The following is a 22,395-nucleotide window of genomic DNA, read 5'->3' on the forward strand; positions in this document are numbered from 1 at the left end:
AACAGAGCATGAGTGGGGTAGGGGCAGAGAGAGAGAGGGAGACCAGAATCTGAAGCAGACTCCAGTCTCTGAGCTGTCAGCACAGAGCCTGACATGGTGCTTAAACTCATGAACTGTGAGGTCATGACCTGAGCTGAAGTTGGACACTTAACTGACTGAGCCACCCAGGTGCCCTGATAGATGAAATGTTTTAAAACTTACTTTGCAAACATTATCTACTTTAATATTACATTATACATAGGTTTTATGATATTAATATATCTGAAAAATAGCATACATACCTCCTTTCAGATGGTTTGTTTCACTAGATACACTATAGAACCCTCCTAATGATAATGCTGGGTAGACATCCATTGCTAAAATTGTACAAAGAAGGGAAATCCACAAAGGCCAGCTTGTGAGGAAAATTAGAACTCCTGAGTGGAAAGTTAGGATCCAAGATAGTCTTTCCCCGAAGAATTGTATGGAATTCTGGAAACCTGACCTTTTAAGAAACAACTTTGTGGGACCTGGGCACAAAAGATAAAGACTGAGGAATGCCTAAAGTACATTGCTTAGACAATAAACCTGGGATTTATTGTTTCTATCCTCTGTGTGGTGGTAGTAGAGGAAGGGCAGGGTGAGAGAAGAGGGCAAAATTAAGTGTTGCAAAGTATGGACCAAAGACATTCCAAAGAAACCATACCATGGTGCTAGGAGTACAGACTAAAAAAAAAAAAATAAATTTAAGTACTTCTTGGATTCTAATTCACAATTTTTATTATTTGAAGAATCTCAAATTTTCTTATTTTAAGATCATGTCAGACAACTTACACAAGAAAATGACACTCTTTTCTGAAGGAATGGCAGCGTAAACTCTGGCCTCACATCATCCCCAAGATAAAGTTCTGAGGAGAATGAACAACTCATGGACAAAAGTCACAAAGTACACTAGCTAAAGGTCTCCATGAATGAGAAAGAGTAAAACAAACATTAGGATCATACCCGCACAGATGTAAAACTGAAAATATCACACACCAAATTATAAACTTAATTACGACTAGGATTTTTATAATGAAGGAATAGCATGAAACTACAGGCAAATGAAAAGAGATTCATGAATATTTGGAAAATAGATAAGCTTCTAGACATAAAATAAAATAATAGTAATAATAATAATAATAATAATAATAACCTCAGTGAATAATAATTAGCCATGACCTTACAGAGATTTAGAAAAGAAGTATTTGAAGAAAATACTCAGAATTCATCATAGAGACCTTTGTCTGGAAATTATGAAAAAGGAATATGAGACATCAAGGGGAGATTGCGACAGTCTAAGGTGTCTCGAATTGGACTTCTAGAAAGAATTACTATAGGTAATGGAGGAAAAATCTATTATTTGAAGAAATGATAAATAAGAATTTCTCAACATTATTGAAAAACAGACTTATCCGACTTAAGAACAAAGTAAGCCCAAGCAAAAAATAAAATGGGGGCGCCTGGGTGGCTCAGTTGGTTAAGCATCTGACTTCGGCTCAGGTCATGTTCTCGCGGTCCGTGAGTTCGAGCCCCGCGTCGGGCTCTGGGCTGATGGCTCAGAGCCTAGAGCCCGTTTCAGATTCTGTGTCTCCCTCTCTCTCTGACCCTCCCCCGTTCATGCTCTGTCTCTCTCTGTCTCAAAAATAAATAAACGTTTAAAAAAAATTAAAAAAAATAAATAAAATGAAAATCACATGTAAAATCATCAAAATGGTCAGGGCACCTGGGTGGCTCAGTTGTTCAGCATCTGACTTTGGCTCAGGTCATGATCTCAGTTTGTGAGTTTGAGCCCCGCATGGGGTAAGCTCAAGCCCTGCTTCAGGTAAAACATGAACCCTGGGTGAGCTCTGCTTCTCTCTTTCTCTCTCTCTTTCTCTGCCCCTCATGGGATTCTCTTCCTTAAAAAAAACCAAAATCATCAAAATGACCAGAGATGGATCATAAAAGGAAGCAGTGAAAACCAAACCAAAACAAAACATCCAGTTTACTGAGAAAGGAACAGTAATTTAACTAATGCCTGGCTTCTCATAAACAAGAATAAAGGGCAAAAGGCAATGAAAAATTATTATTAATATGTGGAAAACATAAATGTCAAATTAGAATTGTAGAGTCAGTGAAACTATCTTTCAAGAATAAAGGACAAATAAAGGCAGTTTTCAGGGGAAAAAAAAAAACACTGAGAGAATTTACAGCCTTTAGATTCTTCCTAAATTGAATTTAAATTCCAGCGAATGAATTTCAGGTGTAAGAAAAATGATAACAGAAGTAAAGTCTGAAATATAATAACAAGTTAGAAAAAAGGTGTTGAAATATATGTGCATAAATTCTATGAAAAATCACTATCTAAAATACTTAATAATACCTTCCAAACGGAATGAAACAAAGAACTGAAACACAAGGCAAAAGGTAACATGTAAGGTAGGAGGGTATGATTCAAGTTGAAATATATAAAGTCTTTGTTTTGCTCAGCTGAAGAGTAAAAACACTAATTTTAGTGCTTCTTTAGTTTAGAGTGTGTGTTACAATAGCTAAGGTCATCACTAAAAGAATAAAATGTAATGACTATAACTGTTTAAGTAGTAAAAGGGATTAAAATGGCCAGTCTTCAATCACAGTGGAATTAAATTAGAAATCAATAATAAGTCTCAGCTAAAAAACTTCACATACTTGGAGATTAGAAAATATATATCTAAATTCTCACAAATTAAATCATCAAAATTAAAAAAGGAAATACTAAATATTTATTTGTAAGTAAACAAATATGAAATTACTGCATTTCAAAACTTCTGGCACGTCCTAATGTAGTAAAGGGGAATGTATAGCTTAAGAGCTTAATTTAGAACAGAAATAAACCTAAAAATTAATAAGCCAGATATCCAACTTAAAAGATAGATAATTTAAGGAGACAATCAAATAAGTAGAAAAAAGGAAACATAGAAGTAAAATTTAATAAAAAGTGCAAGAGGGAGGACCAACCTAGCCAAGAGAGCTATTTGAATACATTGATGACATATATGTTCCCTGGATGATTAATAAAAAGGCTCCCAACATATACCACGTTGAAAGACAAAATAGATAAAACTAGAGATACTATTTGTATTATGCACCTAATACAAGAATATTATGAAAACTTTACACATATAAAAATTAGGTGAAATGAATGAATTTTATAAAACCTCAGCTCATCCAAACTGACCCCAGAAGAACTGGTAAATCTGAATGGTTCTATTATTGTCAAAATAATGGACACATTTTTTTTAATGTTTATTTTTGAGAGAGACAGAGACAGAGTGTGAGTGGGGGAAGAGCAGAGAAAGAGAGGGAAACACAGAATCTGAGGCAGGCTCCAGGCTCTGAGCTGTCATCACAGAGCCCCATGCTGAGCTTGAACGCAGGAACCAAATGTGAGTTCATGACCTGAACCGAAGTTGGGTGCTTAACCGACTGAGCCACCCAGGTGCCCCAATAGACACAATTTTAAAAAATCTCATTGTGGTAATACCAGGTCCAGGTAGCTTGAAACACAAGGTTTTGTTTTTTTTTTTATAATTTCAGTTTATGCAAACTTCTCCACACCATATAAAAAAGGAAAGGCCTACAACAAAAACAGAAAAGTATAAAAAATGAAAAGGGGAAAATTACCGGCCAAAAATGATTCGGGAACAGATACAAAAACCTAAATACATTATTTGCATCTAAATCTAGCAATTTATAAAACAAAAACATATAGCATAATCTAAGCTGGATCTATCCCAAGAATGTGAAGACCATTTATTACTAGAAAGTGAATTAATGTAAATCACCTCATTATTCCTACAGAAGGTATTTGGGGAAATTTTTACATTTAATATCCACTGAGGATAAACATCCTTAGAAAACTAAAAACAGAAGGGAATTTTCTTAGCACAGCAAATGATTCTCACTAAACCACAATGAACATCATATTAATGGTATATGTTGAAAACTCTTCAAATTAGAAACAAGGAACAAGTCACAGGTTCCCATTATAACAATTTCTACTTAACATTGCATTGAAAGCTCTAGCTAATGCCTTGAGATAAGGGGGGTAAAAGGTATAAAAATTGGAATGGAAGAAACAGCACAGCCATTAAATCTAGATAACATAATTGAACTTACTGATTATTAGAGTTAATTTAGAAATCAGTCATGTTACTAGATAACAGTATTCAAAAGGAAACATTTACTGCTGATTTTACGGCAGTAAAAATCAGTTGGAGAATATAACTGTATTAACGGATAAAAATGACAATAACTTGATAAATGTAAAATACCTAATAATTAGATTAAAAATAATGATCAATTCTTTTGGCAGAAGAATCTGAAGCAGGCTCCAGGCTCTGAGCTGTCAGCACAGAGCTCAACATGGGGCTCCAACTCAAGCACCACGAGATCATGACCCTAGCTGACGTTGGCCATTTAACCGACTGAGCCACCCAGGCGTCCCTGAAATTTCCTTTTAAGCACCAAGTCTTATCAAAAAGTATAGTGATTAAGACATAGAGGAGTTGATGAAGAGATAGACAAGTAAACAAAGGAACAAAATAGCAAACCCAGGAACTGTTGCATTCATGAATGCAAATTTGATTTATAGAAGAGTGGATATTGCAAGTCAGTGGGGAAAGGAGAGACTATTCAATAAATAATATTGGAAAACTTGGTCATGTATTAAAATACCTAAATCAAATTGATTCCTACTTCACCCTCTACCAAAATAAGTATTAGATGAATTAAAGACTTACTTGCATAGCTCTAAGGAAATATCTTTACAATTGTGGTGGAAGCAAGAATTTTAATCAAATAATAAAAATTACATAGCCTAAAAGAAGATTGATAACTTTCATGACAGAAAAAAAAAAACTTATATTTATTAAAAGACACCGTACAGAGAGGGAGAATAGAAGTAATAATATATAAAAGATCTATAGTATTTATAAATAGCAGATTATTACTATTCAGAGGATAAGCAGTAAGAACAGATGATTCATAAAAAATGAGTAAAAGAAATAAATAGGCATTTTGCAGAGGAGGATATTCAAATGTTTCAAAGCTTTATTTTTTTAAAAACCTTAACTTTTAATAGTAGTCTGGGAACTTGAAATTACAACACAACCCAATTCCAAATCAAAGCCACCAAATTTCACAAATTAAAAACTTATTCAGTATTATTGACAGGACTAATATAAATGATAAAAACCCTTTGGTGATCTTCATTACCAGTAATTCGGCACAGGTATGTTTGTGACCAGACAAACCCATTCCCACGCATATAGACTAGAATAACTCTGGTTACATTTGCCGCCAGACTATTTATAAGGATATATTCTGATGCATATATTCTTATAAAAATTGTTTTTAAGCAAGAAATTGGAAACAACTCAAATAAGCTATCAGAAATGGTTGACAAAGTGTTCTGAGGAATAGTTATACAGTGCAACACTATAAAACACTGAAAATAAACATTCTGTCACCACTATAGTCAGATGGAGGAACCTCAAAAACATAATAATGAGCAAACAAAGAAAGCCAACTCATAGGAGAATACATAGGGTATGATTCCATTCACATAAATCTCCAAAACATGTGAGGCAACAACATACTGTCTAGGCTTGCATACATAGGTGATAAAGTTATAATGAAAGTCAAGTGAGTGATTTACACACGCTTTAGGCTGGTAGTGTAGTTAGTTCTTTAGAACAGAGGCCTTTATGGTGCCCACAGTATTCACTTGCTTAAAGCCAGTGGTGATTTCATAGGTGTTTTTAAAATTATTATTCTCTAAACTGCATATGTTTCATTTTAATTTACTTTTAATTTGTTAGATATCAGAATTGGTTATTTTTTTTAATTTTTTAGGTAGTATAGGTATATGAAATTTCAGATGCTATTGTGGGCCAGGTGATTGAGTTAGACAAGTTGCTATAGCTCCTAGCGTGTTAGTGCTCTATAAAATGGCTCATTAAAGAGCAAATTTTAGGATGTTTTCTTCTCATCAACTGTGCTGAGTTTAATTACAAACACACATAATAACCTGAATTAAGAGGCTGGATCATCTCCTGCAGCAGGAGAAATTTTCCTCAATTACACAGTGACATTAAATACTAACATTAATTCCTAAAGGAAGTTATCAAAAATCCTTCTATGAATTCCTTTAAAATGTGTTTTTAAATTAACATATTAAATATAAAGTTCTAATTGTTTCTAGGTAAAATACTATATCTCATGGTATAGCAGAAATAATACTGGGAAAGAAATTATAATTTCAGTTGATAGTAGTTTTTATAAACGTAATCTCTGTATTCTAATTTCATCATGTGTCTAATGCCCCTAGCTTGTTTTGTGTAAATAGTCACATGAAATTATGCTAACAGCAATTCCCTTTATACATGAAAAAAATTACTAATAATTTTTTATTTTGAGTGAAAGAGAGAAGGCACAAGTGGAGGAGAGGGGCAGGGGTAGAAAGAGAGAATCTCAAGCAGGCTCCACACTCAACACAGAGCCCAACACAGGGTTTGATCCTGACCTGGATCATGGGATCATGACCTGAGCCAAAATCAAGAGTTGGATGCTCTACATCTTTTTGAGGTGCATTATATAGATCCCCATGCCTTATAAAGTCACCCCGTCCGTCCAAATATGCCAACCTTAAATGGTATCACATCAGAATATTTCTTTTTCCCCATAATTACTCAGGATCCTGCTCACTTGGGCTAATTGAAAACGGACCTTTGTCCACGGCAGTGAGGCTATGTGTAACAATTGCCTAAGAGTATAATTAATTTTGGCTACATACAGACATACCTCGGAGATATTTCAGGTTTAGTTCCCGACAAACATAATAAGGCAAATATTCCAATAAAGTTAGTCAAAATACTTTTTGCTTTCCCAGTGTATATAAAAGTTGTTTACACTACAGTCTATTAAGTGTGCAGTAGTGTTATATCTAAAAAAAAAGACATACCTTAATTTAAAAAATACATTAGTGCTAAAAATTGCTATCTATCATCTAGGCTTTCAGTGAGTTATAATCTTTCTACTGGTGGAGGGTCTGACCTCCATGTTGATGACTGCTGAGGGATCATGGTGGTGGTTACTAAACACTGAAGTGACTGTGGCAATTTCTTAAAATAAGACAACAGAAAAATTTGCCCTGTAGACTGAATTTTCCTTTCTCTGTAGTATGAGGTGGAGATGCTGTTTGATAGTATTTGACCCACAGTAGAACTTCTTTCAAAATTGGAGTCAATCCTCACAAGCCCTGTGACTACTTGATCAACTAAATTTACGTCATATTTTAAATCCTTTGTTGTTGTTTTGACAGTCTTCACAGCATCTTCACAAGGGGTAGATTTCATCTTGAGAAACTACTTTCTTTGTTCATCCATTAAAATTTTATCATGACATTGCAGTAATTCAGTCATATCTGTAGGCTCCACTCTCAATTCTAGTTCTCTGGCTCTTTCCATCACATGCGTAGTTACTTCTTCCACTGAAGTCATGATCCCCTGAAAGTCATGAGTGTGGGTTGGAACTGACTTCTTCCACATTCCTGTTTATGTTGACATTTTGACCTCTTCCCATGAATTATAAATATTCTTCATGGCATCTAGAATGGTGAATGCTTTCCAAAAGGTTTTCAACTTACTTGGCTCAGATCCATCAGAGGAATCACTAGTTGTAGCATATCTAGCCCTACAAAATGTATTTCTTAAATAATAAGACTTGAAATTCAAAATGTCTCCTTGACCCAGCAGAATGGATGACCTAGCAAACCATAGAAGAATGGAAAATATGTCAAGAGGCAGGAAAGCTGCATTCATCTCATTCTCCGTCTCCATCAGAGAGAGTTCTTGTGTGACCAGGTGCATTTTCACTGAGCAGTAATATTTTGAAAGGAATATTGTTTTCTGAGAAATAGACCTCAACAGTGGGGTTAAAATATTCAGTAAACTATATTATTATTACTTGTGCTATTCATCCAGGTTTTGTTTTTCCAATTATAGCACATAGGCAGAGTAGGTTTAGCATAATTCTTAAGAACCCTAGGATTTGGGGAATGGTAACTGAGCATTGGCTTCAACTTAAAGTCATCAGCTGTTATTGGCCCCTAACAAGAGAGTTAGCCTTCCTTTGAAGCTTTGAAGCCAGGCATTGACTACTCTGTAGCTAAGAAAGTCCTAGATGGCATCTTCTTCCAATAGAAGGATGTTTTGTGTACACTGAAAATCCATGGCTTGGTGTAGCCTCCTTCATTACTTATTCTAGCTAACTTTTCTGGATAACTTACTGCAGCTTCTACATAAGAGCTGGCTGCTTCACCCTGCACCTGTACGTTAACGTGATGGCTTCTTTCCTTAAACTTCATGTATCAAACTGTGCTAGCTTCCAAGTTTTCTTCTACATCTTTTTCACCTCCCTTAGAATGGAAGAGAGTTAGGGATTTGCTCTGGATTAGGCTTTCCCTTAAGGGAATGCTGTGGCTGGTTTGATATTCGATCCAGGCCATGCACACTTTCTTCATATCAGCAGTGAGGTTGTTTTACTCTTATCATTGTGTGTTCACTAGGTTAGCACTTTTAATTTCCTCTAAGGACTTTTCCTTTGCATTCACAATTTGGTTCACTCTTGGGTGCCACAGGTTAGCTTTTAGCCTATCTTGGCTTTGGGCATGCCTCCATCAGTAAGCTTAATCATTTCTAGCTTTTGATTTAGTGTGGGAGATGTGTGACTCTTTCGTTCACTTGAGTACTTAGCGGCCATTGTAGGGTTAATAATTGGCCTCAATTCAATATTGTTGTGTCTCATGGAATAGGGAGCTTTGAGGAGAGAGAGAGAGAGACGGTAAAATGGCCAGTCAGCGAAGCAGTCAGAATGTACACAATCTTTATTGATTAAATTTGTAGCCTTATATGAGCTCATTTCATGGTGCCTCAAGACAACTGCAATAGTAACATTAAAGGTCACTGATCACAGTTCACCATAACAAATTTAATAATGATGAAAAAGTCTGAAATACTGTGAGGATTACCAAAATGTGACACAGAGACATGAAATGAGCAAATACTGTTGGATAAATGGTGCTTATAGCTTTGCTCAACACAGGATTACCAAAAACCTTTAATTTGTAAAAAACACAATTTATGTCTGAAGTGCAGTAAAGTGAGGCACAATAAAACAAGATGTGCCTGTAGTTGTGTTGAAACAAAATAATTTAGGAAAAATCAAGTAGATTGAAAAAGTAGCTATTCCTAGTCAAGGTAACACTATAATTGGAGAATCATAAACAGGTGAAGATAATAAAATTTACAGACATCTGTATAGCGAGGGATCGTGTTTTATACTGTAGTCACTGGAATCCTTCTTTCCTCTGACTCACTCTCTGTGGGTTCGTTGTACTGCTTGTATTTACGTTTTCATGTTGAGTAACTAGAAATATTTTTGGAAAATACAGCTCTAAGACTTATGTATATCCCCCTAATTAACTTTAATTATAAAGAAAGTGGCATTAGAAAATCTTATAAAGGAATGAAAACAGGGGCACCTGGGTGGCTCAGTGGTTAACTGTCTGACTCTTGGTTTTGGCTCGGGTCATGATCTCATAGTTTGTAGGATTGAGCCCTGCACTGGGCTCTCTGATGACAGTGTAGAGCCTGCTTGGGATTCTTTCTTTTCCTCTGTCTCTGCCCCTCCCTCGCTCAGGCTCGCTCTCTCTCTCTCTCTCTCTCAAAATAAATAAATATTTAAACCAAAATAAACAATAAAAACACCTTATGAATTACCAAAACACACAACAATCTTCCGTCCTTGTCAACTTTGTTGATTAGTCTGGAACCCTGAATAAATAATATAAAATATGGACTAGAGATGCGCCATTTGCCATTTGATTCGTTTTATCTTTCAATTCCTTTGTCCTCAAAGAAGCTCTGTGTCTTTCTTTAGTTATGGGAGCTTCTCTACTATCACTTATTCAGTTAGATCTCCTGTCTGTGCTTACTATTTTCATGCTCTGGCAGCTGAGCATAATGGTTAATAGCTGCTATCCGGAGCCTGGTTGCAAAGGTTCATTTCCCAGCTTCTCTGTTTATTAGCTATGTGACCTTAGGTGAGTCACTAACTTCTCTTCTTCAAAGGCCAGTTGTGAGGATTAAATACATTTGTATAATGTCAATTGCTTAGATCACTGCTTGGCATATTTTAAATAGTATGTAAGCACTTGCTTTTATTACAACTAAGATTACTTTTATAGAGATGTGCAAATAAATGTTCCATCCATTCTCTATGTCTCTTTCATGCTTTCCATCTATGTAACCTCTGGTGTTACTTGTAAACATTCCTGGGCTTGGTGCTTCAGGGCACTTAGGTATTTATCAGATGTGTCCATCTTCCTTTCTTGTCTCTATAGTCACAGTATTTTTTTTGTTTGTTTGTTTGTTTTTGTTGTTTTTTGTACTTTTTTCTTAAATTAAAGCAACTGTATTTTTTACATTTCAAAAATTTGTAATCATTTCTTACTTCACAATTACCTATTCTTGTTGTGGATGTGATATCTTCCCATATCTCTCTGTAGATATTAATAATAAATATATATTAAGTGTATTTTTAAAACTCTATTTTGATTGCTGTTGACTCTGGTCATATGTAAGCTTTCCATTGATTAACTCATCTGTCTTTCTTTTAGGAGTCTATTCAATATTTGTAGCTTATTTGTACACTTAACTTTGTAACTTAGATATCCTGTATGACTGTCTCCTCTTTGTTCAGAGAGATACATGCAAGCTAACCTCTGCCTGTCCTTTTTCTGTGACTCAGAGAGCAGTATCCCTTTGCAGTTAATTTTTTAAGTTGGGTACTCACAACCAAATATTAGTCATTCAGGAGACATGTGTGCTTCTCTTTTCCTAAAGTGTTTCACTTACCATTTCTGACAGGAGAACTTTCAATTGCTCTCACTAAACATGACCTACCTGGTGGCTCCTGCTCTGATATCATAACTAATAATACTGCGTGTCCTGGGGCACCCGGCTGGCTCAGTCTGTTGGGCTCAACAGACTCTCTGTCTCAGAAATAAACATTATGTCCCCCTCTCTCTCTGCCCTTCCAATTTTTATTTATTTTGAGAGAGGGAGAGAGGCAGAGCATGAGTGGGGGAGGGTCAGAGAGAGAGAGGGAGACACGGAGTCTGAAGCAGGCTCCAGGCTCTGAGCTGTCAGCACAGAGCCTGACGCGGGGCTGGAACTCAGACTGTGAGATCATGACCTGAGCCGAACTCGGACACTTAACCGACTGAGCCACCCAGGCGCCCCTAAAAACTTTTTTTAAATAAAAGTAAAATAATATTGTGTGTCGCTGCTTGGTCCCCTCCTTTTCACAGACTCCATGCCTTCCCAGCATAGACCATGAGAAGGTTGCTTTTACATTTTGCCACTGTGGTTTCTCTCTGGCTCTTTTTCTTCTTGCTTTTATTTTTTCAGGGATTTGCCAGGGTTTCCAGTTAATCCAGACTGACCCCTTTTTGTTTTTGAGTGAGATTATATATATATTTTTTATATATGATAAAATCATGTCTATGAGTTTGAAGCAGGAGAAAACTATAAAATGTATTCAAGTCTTCCTTCTTTTTTTCCTAATTTTTTGAATGTTTATTTATTTTTGAGAGAGGGAGAGAGACAGAGCGTGAGTGGGGGAGGATCAGAGAGAGAGAGGAAGACACAGAATCCAAAGCAGTCTCCAGGCTCTGAGCTGCGCACACAGAGCTCCACATGGGGCTCGAACTCATAAACCGTGAGATCATGACCTGAGCTGAAGTTGGACGATTAACCGACTGAGCCCCCCAGGCGCCCCTCAAGTCTTCCTTCTTATAACAGAACTCACTGGATATTATAGTGGTTGAATTGGTGACCCCAAAAAGATATGTCCCCCCCCATACCTCCCTCTCCTGTGAATGAGACCTATTTAAAACAAACAAACAAAAAGTTCTGTGTGGCTGTTATAAAGTTAAGGATCTTGAGATCAGAGCATCCTAGATGATATAAAGGGGCCCTAAATCCAGTAAATGTCCTTATAAGAGGCTCTCAGGGAGACGGAAGAAAAGGCCATGGAAAGATAAAGATAAAGATTGAAATTCTGCAGCCACAGCCAAGGAACACCAGAGCTGGAAGAGGCAGGGAAGGAATCTTCCTAAACTGTTAGAAAGACAGCATCCCCTGCTTATACCTTTTAGCGAAAAAGGTCTCAGACTTCAGGCTTACAGACTTCTCTCTAAGAGAATAAAATTCTGTTGTTTATAGGGACTAAGTGTGTGGTGCCTTGTTGTGGAAGCCCCAGAAAACTAATGCAGATCCCTCCTCCGTGAATACTCACAATATCAGTAGCAGCAGAAAACACTGCCTCCTACTTAACAGAGGAAATCAAGACTGGAACACACAAGCTTCTTCAATTTCATCACTTGTGAATGTATTTTTATCTATATCCATACCTACCTCCTTTGTCCCTCTTTTTAAAAAATTTTTTTTTTAATGTTTATTTATTTTTGAGAGAGACAGAGTGCGAGCAGGGGAGGAGCAGAGAGAGAGGGAGACACAGAATGCGAAGCAGGCTCTGGGCTCCAGGCTCCAGGCTCCAAGCTGTCAGCACAGACCCCGAGGTGAGGCTAGAACTCACAAACCGTGAGATAATGACCTGAGCTGAAGTCGGTTGCTCAACCGACTAAGCCACCCAGGTGCCCCTCTCCTTTGTCCCTCTTAATGTTGAAAGCTAGTTTTGTATAACCCTCTTTCACTTCCTCCTTTGTTTTACTAACTGACCCAACTTTATAATCTAGTAGAGATTTTCCTTTTGCATATAAACATTGCCAAGCCTCCTCCAAAATAATAATAATCTTAATAATAATAATCATAATGAAAAAAGAAAAACAAAACAAAATGAAACAACAACCAAAAAAACTTCCTTCAGGTTTGACACATCATCTTCCAACATCTGTCCTACATTCTGTTTCTCTTTCAGGACCAATTTTTGAGAGAGAGTAGCCTGCACTCACTGTCCTTTCTGTATCATATCTCAACCTAATGCAGTCTGTCTCTGGAGCCCAACGCACCTCTGAAAGCTAATGGTGCGAGTGCCCTTCACGTTCCCAAAGCCTAAATATGCTTTCACTTTTGATTCTTATTTCAATTGACCTGGCTTTAGACTCTGACCACTGCCCTTCAGTGTAGAAATTCAATCTCTACTCAGTCTCCCCTTGTGTTTCTGCTGTTGGCTAACTGTCCCCTCTTGAGCACATAGAAGTTTCTTTCCCCCAGATCCTCCTTAAATATCAGGAGTTTTATTTAAGGTTCCATCTTTCTTTCTCTTGTCTTCCCACATTACATGATCTCCGGGTGACCTCATCCATACCCATGATTTTTCTTAAGTTTTTACACGGGGGACTCTGAAATGTGTCCTCTTAAGTTAGAATTTGTTTTGGAGCTTCAGTCCTGAACATCTAAGTGACCCCACATATCTAATTAGGGTGATCCAAGGACGTTCCAAGCTTTGACATTTATCTTTGATATCCACCTACCTGTACTCTAAACCTGTTAACTCTCTTACCTGTTTTAGTGAACACACTATTCAAACAATCAAAAAACAGAATATTGTCAGCATCAAGAGGCTCCTTGTGTGCCCTCCCATATCATATCTTTGTACCTAATTAAGCAGTTATTTTATTCTTGTGTGTGGGATATAAAATTGTATCTAGAATGATAAAATAGTTTTCATCTCAATCACCATTTCCTAGTGATTTGTAGGCGCTGCCTAAAGAACAGGGTTGGGAAGCGTAGGGAGGTGACCTCCAGAGTCAGAAGAAAGACTGCTGTGATTGATGATGGACAAAATGGCAAGGCTGCGGAGAAGGGCATCTGTCCCTGAGTCTGTTTTCCAGGAGCATGGAATAAAAGTCAGAGGACAAAGTGTGTTTATATGTTTGTGATTTGGGATAAATTATTATAGTAAATAATAAATGAGCACAAAAAGGACGTTTTAGGCAATGGAAACAAAATCAGAAAGGAGTGTCGTGGAATTGAGGTGATAATAAGGAGAAACTCAAAGCTTAATGTGCATAGAGCTGAAGCTTATGTTCAAGTGCGGTTGATGGGAGAAACTTAGGTTGATCCCTAATTGGTGAAGGCTATACATGCCAACTTAAACAGTTTGTATTTAAACTAATACAAAAAGATCAAATCCTGTCTTTTCTTGTATTGCTGGAATTTATTTTTTATTCCATTTAAGTTTACCTAAAACAAAAACTCATATAATTATAAGAATAAAATGATACAATGTTAATAATGATTCTGCTAAGAAAACCAAAACATTGTGTGAAAATACAAATTATTTTTCCACTTTAATTAAGAAATAGGAACAACAGGAGTAATACATCTCTGTCTGCAGTGTCACCCACCATCTGCTTGGGCCTTGACCCCTGGCAGTAGTTGCCGGCAGAGATGGAAACCGGCCTTGCAGTGGGTGCAGCTACATTAATTGTCACTAGGGCCTCAGCGTAAGTTCCCGAACTGCAATCCTTTTAGGGAGAGACCTCTGGTCACTCCATTCTATCGCAGACATCTCGACTAATGGAAGAAGTGATGGTATTATGGATTCTCTACAGCCATGAGCACAAGTAATTGATGCAAGTATAATACCATTGTCTACACTTAGATTTTTTTCCTCCCCCTATTTGTCAGAGGATTTGAGGTTTCCAAATAGATTCTTGAAGATGTCAGTCAGGGCTTTCACTGACCTCTGGAATAGGGCCACTTCTATTCCTCCGCTGAGCAACTTGCCTATTTGTCTTTAACAAGCCACCAGAATAGCTGTCCTAACACCCCTGTCACTGCCGTTTCTGATATTGCCAGTCTGGCCCCAAGGTTGACTTATTTTCTCTCTTTTCCCATCCTCACACAGCTCATGATAAAGGTTATATTTACATTTCAGAATTTTGACTCTCTGCCCTGCCAGATGTTAATGTGTATTATAAATAATATGAACTCCCAAATTTGTAAGTAGCATTGACTATAAGTAAATATCCCTCAGTAAGAACTACAGGAGGGCTATGTATCTATGATCCTTTACAGGGACAAAGATGCAGATATAACAATTATAATATGCTTTTCTTTAACATAGAGTTCTGCATATGAAACCAAAGTGGCAAGTATACTCCAAGTACTCTGAAGATCCTCTTGTACGAATCACTACCCCACAGATGTTATCTTAATATGGACCTGTTAGTTAACTTCAAGGTGAACTCTATTTTTACTTTGAGGAATTAGACTTTGTACTTCATTTGTCACTTTACCCATACATCCTTTCTCATTATGTTTATTTGGCCCCAAAATTATTGGTTTTTGGAAAAGCAGCATTTTCATCAGATGTATTATTTTAAAAAATATAGTGAAACAGGTGAGACATTAGCTCAAAAATTTGATAATACTGTGTGTGTGTGTGTGTGTGTGTGTGTGTGTGTGTGTGTGTAGTGGGAACAGTGAAAAGTATTTTACCAGACTAAAGCTGCATATACTAAGTTGCACTGATATCTTAAAAATCAATTGTGGGGGGCACCTACGTGGCTTAGTTGGTTGAGTCCGACTTCAGCTCAGGTCATGATCTCACAGCTCATGAGTTCAAGCCCTGAGTCGGGGCTCTGTGCTGACAGCTCGGAACCTGGAGCCTGTTTTGAATTCTGTGTCTCCCTCTCTCTCTGCCCCTCCCCTGCTCACACTCTATGTGTGTGTGTGTCTCTCTCTCTCAAAAATAAATAAACATTTAAATAAATTAAAAATCAATTGGAATGGAAATATACTCCTAAATTTGGGGTGTTACTTATTTGAAAGAGAATTTTGAAAGGGTTTCAAGACTACTTCTTTCTTAGAGTTATCTCCTTCCTTAGTCTTTATAAATTATATCTATCCTGCATATCTTTGTAACTTGCACCTGCTTTTGAATTATTTTCCTTTGCTCTTCTGCTATCTCTTTATTAAATAAATGTTCTCTAGATTTCTATTATTTTAGCCCAATATGCAATCTGCTTGATTAATTTTTTTTGTATATGTGGATATATCTAAATGACAATAAGAACAAATTCTGTATCTTTTGCTCAGAACAGCACCCTGAAGTACAAACCTGCATTTCCAAATACCTATCAGCAGGAACACATAAAAAAAAATTAGACTTTTTATAATTACTTTTAAATCTCTTCCTCTTCCCGTGTTTCTGTCTCATCCCATGACTTTACCAAATTCTCAGAGCACCTACAAAGATCAGAGCCAGTTTGGTTTTTCTCTTTCTCATCTGCATGTGCAATGCTAGCAAACCCACCTCTATCTTAGATGTCTCGAGATTCTTTTCCCTACATTCCATCGACGTTGAAACAATTTTGTCATCACACTCCCTTAAAGTATGCCAGCAACCTCCTGATGTGTCCATACTCTCCTATCTCCCCCATTCCACACAGCAGGCATAATTCTACCTGATTTATTTCTCTACCAGACCAATCTTCTAGGAAACTGAAGATCCTTAAAAGCCTTCAATGTGTACCTTTCACTTATAGGATAAGGTTTAAATTCCTTAGTATTAAATTCTTCAATTAGTGGTCTTCTCTCATAGTATTTCTCCAGCTGCACATTCCATATTTCAGCCACCTTGAGGTATCTGCCATACTTCCAATATGTCTTGCTCCTTAGCATCTCCCTGTCTTTTCTCATATTGTTTCCTCTACCAGGAACATCCTTCCCCACTGAATTCCTACTCAGTCTTCTAGGTCATAAGACTTAGAAAGTACCTGGCACAGAGTATATGCATATATATGAATTAGTAATGTTTTTTAAAGTTTATGTATTTATTTTGGGGGGGGGTAGGAGGGAGAGGGAGAGAGGTGGGGGGAGGGGCAGAGAGAGAGGAAGATAGAGAATCCCAATGCAGAGCTTGACGCAGAGCTTGAACCTGCGAACCGTGAGATCATGACGTGAGTCGGAGTCAAAAGTTGTCCGCTTAACTGACCGAGCCACCCAGGTGCCCTGAGTAACTTCATATTCAATTCATTTTCATTCATTTTCAATTTCATGCGATTCAATTTCATATTTTCTAAAATGGGATAAGAACTTATGCCTTGAGTACCTCACAGGCAAAATGAAGAAGGTTGTTTTTGAAAATCAATTACAATTTATTGCCTAAAATGTACAGTAGTTCCCCCTTATTCATGGTTTTGCTTTCCATAGTTTTAGTCACCCATGGTCCACCTCAGTTTGGACACAGATGATCCTTCTCACATGTCATCAGTACGTCAGTCGTAGCCCAACACTACATCATAATGCCTACATCATTCACTTCACTTCACCTCATTACCTCACCATTTTGTCGTCTCAGATGATCATGAGATAAAGGGGGAAATATAGTACAACAAGATATTTTGAGAGAGAGAGAGAGAGAGAGAGAGACCACATTCACAAGTTTTTATTACAGTGTATTATTATTAATCACCTATTTAATTATTAGTTACTGTTGTCAATCTTTTCTATACCTAATTTATAAATTAAACTTTATCACAGGTATGTATGTGTAGGAAAAAAACATAGTATATATATAGGGTTCAGTACCATCCAGTTTTAGGTATCCCCTGGGGTCTTGGAATGTATCCTCCGCGGATAAGGGGGGACTACTGTATGTCTTAACGATGAGGTAATGTGATACATAATGTAGTGAATCTGTACCATAAACACAAATAGAACAGGAGCCAAAAAAACAAATGTACATATTTATGGTTTAGTTATGGAGATGGTGTTTTTAGTAATTCTAAATAAAGGTAATTGAGGTTGAAGGCAGGCTTCAAAACAACAGATACCTTCTCAGTGTATGATTTTTAGCATAGTCCACAAAATAACTATTGAGTTTTGTGGCTCTGTATTACTCTATGTCCTGCTATGTTCCTGTCACTCTTAAAATGATCCTTTGAACTTTATTTGTAACACAGCAAGTCTTTGAGAGTTGTGGAAGGAAGAAATTCTTTCATCTTCATTTTTCTCCCTCTCTTAGATTTTAGGTGGAAGGTTTTTGTGGTTGTTTATTTCATTTTTTGTAAAGAAACAATATATATCCCCTCCACCATAGGATCAAGAAAACGAAGAAGCATTTAATTAACTATCTCAGAACATTGGAAAGGCCAACTCCAATTCCATTTATCCATTCTCCAATTTTGGGACAAATGTTGCACTTATGCTGCCTTCCTGCTTCCTGACACTGTGAAGCAGAGAAAAACAAATACTGTTAAATTGATTTCAAATGCTTGTGTCGCTTTAGGTTTAAAAAATAAAACAGTTCTTTCTTATGATTCTAAAAAATGTTTCAGCTGTTTAAAAGGCAGCTTCTCAGATGTAGATAATTATTTAAAAAGTAATTAATCAGTTTTTATAACAACCCTAAGCACTGTGTCCCCAAAGTAAGCAAACCTCTGCAAGCAATTTTGAGGATATTTTACTAAAACCAGAGTTTAAAAGAAAAATTCAACTTCAAAGGACAGACGAAAACAGTGACCTCATGCTACTAACTACAAAGAGGCAACATGAGACAATACAGCCATCAAAATGGAAATCATGCCAAGTCTAATGAAAGAAAGGCACTACATTTCTTTTCTTTCTTTCAAAGAATGCTTTCATCAGGATTTCTACTGACATCTCTTGGATTACAGATAAAAGGCAAGTGCAAAAGCCTAGGTGGGGTTATTGATTAAATAAATGTTTCATTTTATTACAATTAATTTCCAACTTGAAATTATTTAAAGTGGTCAGGTTTTAATTCAATATTAGAATTTTATCTACATTTAGCCAATTTATAAATATTTGCTGCCAGAAGCTCTCGATTTGCTCAGTTTGATACTTCTCATTTGCAAAGTATAACGTGATTAGGAAATTGACAACTGAAAAAGATAAATGGGACTTAATCTACTATTTCTGGAGTATTTTTCCTATTCACGAAGCTCCCTTTGCCGATCTCACATTGATACCTAGCACATAATAAAGGTTCAAATAGTTAACGTTTCATTGATTTGCAGTTGCATGATGGGTGTTTTGGCTGCTGGATTTACATTTTCCCCAGAGCTCCCATTTAATTCTCATTTCTTAGGTCATCAGTACTTCCAACAAATAAAACATGGAAAAAGAAACAAAACAAAATATTGGCATCTCTCTGAAAAACGGTAAAACGTCTTTACATATTTGAGGCAGTTCTTTTTTGTATCACTAAGGGTACATATTCATCTTGAGGAAAGATTTTTTTTGCTTCTTAAGTTCTTCACCACATTCTGCACCTCATATTCCAAACAGGGGTCTTCCAAATCTGTGCCTGGGTCAAAAAGAGCAGTCATACTAGAAGTCCATATTTTATGTGCTCTCCTACTCCGATAGATGACTATTCTACATCATCTCTCTGCTAAAACCTCCAGTGCTACCTCGCCAATCTTCATTCTCAACTGATGACATTTTTTCTATTTAAGAAAATAGGTGCACGTAGAGGAGAAATTCCCCCAACTCCTAACACCACACAACCCACCTGCCTGCTTCTGATCACCTCTTCAGCATTGACTCCAGTTATTATGAAAAAGTCTGTACATCCAAAAGTTTTCTGTTAGCTCCTCTCTTTGCCTTTTTTCCTACTCACCTACTTACTTACTCAAACTTTCCATCCAGGACACTACTGTACCCTGATTTCTCTCCATGCTCACTGACAGCTTGTTTTCTTCTCACTTGAGGATTCTTGCTTATCTCTAAATGTTGGTATGTCCCAGGGCTCAAGCCACAAACTCTTCTCCCTCTTCTATCTTATGTAGTCCCTGGTGATTTTTCCTGGTCTTCTTGAGGTAGGGAATAGAAAATTTCCAAATGTATGGCTTCTCAATGAGCCACTTTCTTGATTCTAGACTGTTATGTTAATTAATAGACTAGTATGGGCATTTGGATTTCCAAAAGGCACCTCAAAATTAAAATGGCCTTAAAAGAGATGAAAATCTTACTTTTGATCTTTATTCTCAGAAACCCGCTTTTCCTTGAGTCATTCCCTTCTCAGAAAGTAAAGTCCCACTTCCAGCTTGCCGGGCCAAAAAATTTTGACTTCTCTCTTTCTCTCATTGGTCATGAAATCAGGAAAGTGTGTCCCTGTAAAACTATAGCAACTACTTACCACCTTGTTGGCTACCACCCTGGTCTTGTCTAAGTAACTGCAATAGCCCTATGACCAGTCTATCTACGTCTGTTCTTGCTTGCCCATCTTCCACTTAGTCTATTTTCAAAAGAATAATCAAATCATTCTTATTATTTGGATCACAACCCTCCAACTCCTTTGTGTCTGTCTTAAATTAGAAGCCAAGCTGACAAGGTTTTGCCCCCTCCTACTGGTTTCTTTTAACTCATTGCTCTCTTGACACATCCCTCCTAGCTACTCTGTCCTCAGGGCTCTTGCACTTGTAGTTCTCCCTGCCTGGAATGTTCTTGCCCTAATATCTAGGCAGCTGATTCCCCTATTTATTTCAGATCTTCAGTCAAATTCCATCTTTCTCAATAGGACCTTTCTTTTTCTTTTAATGTTTTTTTTTAATTTGTTTTTGAGAAAGTGCAAGAGGGGAGGAGCAGAGAGAGGGGGGCAGAGGATCTGAAACAGGCCCTAGGCTCTAGGCTGACAGCAGCAAGCCCACTGTGGGGCTCAGTCTCCTGAACTGTGAGACCATGACCTGAGATGAAGTTGGATGCTCAACAGGCTGAGCCACCGGGCAGCCCTCAATGGGACTTCTCTCGACTGCCTATTAAATTTGCAACTTATCCCTTTGTTATTTCATATCTCTTGTTTCCTACTTTATTGTTTTTTTATATAATTTTTATCATGTTATGCTATATGTTTTAATGATTTATTTATTTGTATCTTCTTCTCACAGAAAGTAACCTCCATGAGGATCGAGATTACTCTTTGTTCCTGTTACTAACACATCTCCACTATCTAAGAAAGCTTACCTGTACCTACTAGGCATTCTAAAAGTGATCTATTGACTTTGTGTAAATTACCCAAATGTGTCCTTATATACTAGCCTGTTTACATAAAAGACTTTGAATATCCTCACATCTAGTATATAGAAGTTGATGATTACATTGCCTTAGGACACAAATTCTCAGAAGGTCTATTGTATTTTTATGGGGGAGATTCACCAAAACATAAACACTAACTAATCTCAAACTTACCACAAAATATTTATTTTTGCGAGTACAATACAATTGAACACTCTGAGGTTAATTAAAGTTATATTATACAACCTATTTTATGTATGTTTCAAGAGAAAAAAAGTAAATATATTTTGACAGTCAAAATAAAATCCTAATAATTTAACCCAGTAGTTATAATAGAATTTGAGGCTCTTTGAAAAGACATTTGATTATAACATAGTACCCCTTTAATTGGACATTTGACCATATTTAAATTAATTTTGAAATTAACTGGTATTAAAATATTTGGAAGCTTACCCTTTTTTAACTTTATTTATTTATTTTTGAGAGAGAGACAGAGAGAGTGAGCTGGGAGGGGCAGAGAGAGAGGGAGAGAGAATCCCAAGGAGGTTCTGCACTGTCAGCATGGAGCCTGATGTGGGGCTCAAACTCACAAACTGTGGGATCATGACCTGAGCTGAAACCAAGAGTCAGATGCCTAACTGACTGAGCCACCCAGGCGCCCCAAGAACTTATCATTTTGAAACTTTATTGTGTATTTGTACTTCGTATGGATCCACAGATGTTGCAACACCCCTCAGAGTCTTTTTATCACTTCAATCTGTTGAACAGTATAGATAGAATTCTCTAAATCACAAAAACAGTGTTTATAAGTTGTTTTTTCATCCTCCTAAAAAATATTATATCTGTGTTTTAGTGTATATGTGTGTGTGTTTGGACTATATGTATCCTAAATTTACTTGCATAGGCACATAGAAATGTGTAGTCAAATAATGTAAGATAATTTTGATTGGTTGTCAAATTTAATTAACTTTTTTGCTTAGTACTAATGTGTGCAAGTATGTGTGTATGTATGTGTGTATGTGTTATCAGTCATATGTGATGGTAAGATCCAACATCAGAAATGTATACAGGAGAATTTTTGCAAGATGCTTCTGTTTCAGTATCTGTGATATAGTATCTAATCGTTGTCCAACCATTAATGCCTTGTAGTAAACTTTAAAAATATCTTGACTCTCTGCATCTTCGACTTCATGACTGATGTTAAAAATTTAATGGCAGAATTGTGTCCTGTGTAAGCTAATCATATATCTTGGTGCTCATGGATTTGTATTGTAGAATA

At 36.8% G+C, this 22,395-nt stretch overlaps 1 protein-coding gene and 1 pseudogene across 1 annotated transcript in view; one reads left to right on the forward strand and one right to left on the reverse strand.

Moving 5' to 3' along the window:
- Positions 1–7,037: 7,037 nt before the first annotated feature.
- On the reverse strand, positions 7,038–8,802 carry LOC122213166 (annotated as a pseudogene).
- Positions 8,803–8,888: 86 nt separating this feature from the next.
- ZNF804B (zinc finger protein 804B) overlaps positions 8,889–22,395 on the forward strand; it is a 52,823-nt gene continuing 39,316 nt past the window's right edge. Inside the window, exons 1-2 of the mRNA XM_042927336.1 lie at positions 8,889–8,915; positions 14,604–14,663. Of these exons, the coding sequence (XP_042783270.1) occupies positions 8,889–8,915; positions 14,604–14,663 (87 nt within the window). The remainder of the gene's footprint in view (positions 8,916–14,603; positions 14,664–22,395) is intronic.

This window comes from Panthera leo, chromosome A2, assembly GCF_018350215.1.
Source record: "Panthera leo isolate Ple1 chromosome A2, P.leo_Ple1_pat1.1, whole genome shotgun sequence".
In the NCBI taxonomy this organism is placed as follows: domain Eukaryota; kingdom Metazoa; phylum Chordata; class Mammalia; order Carnivora; family Felidae; genus Panthera; species Panthera leo.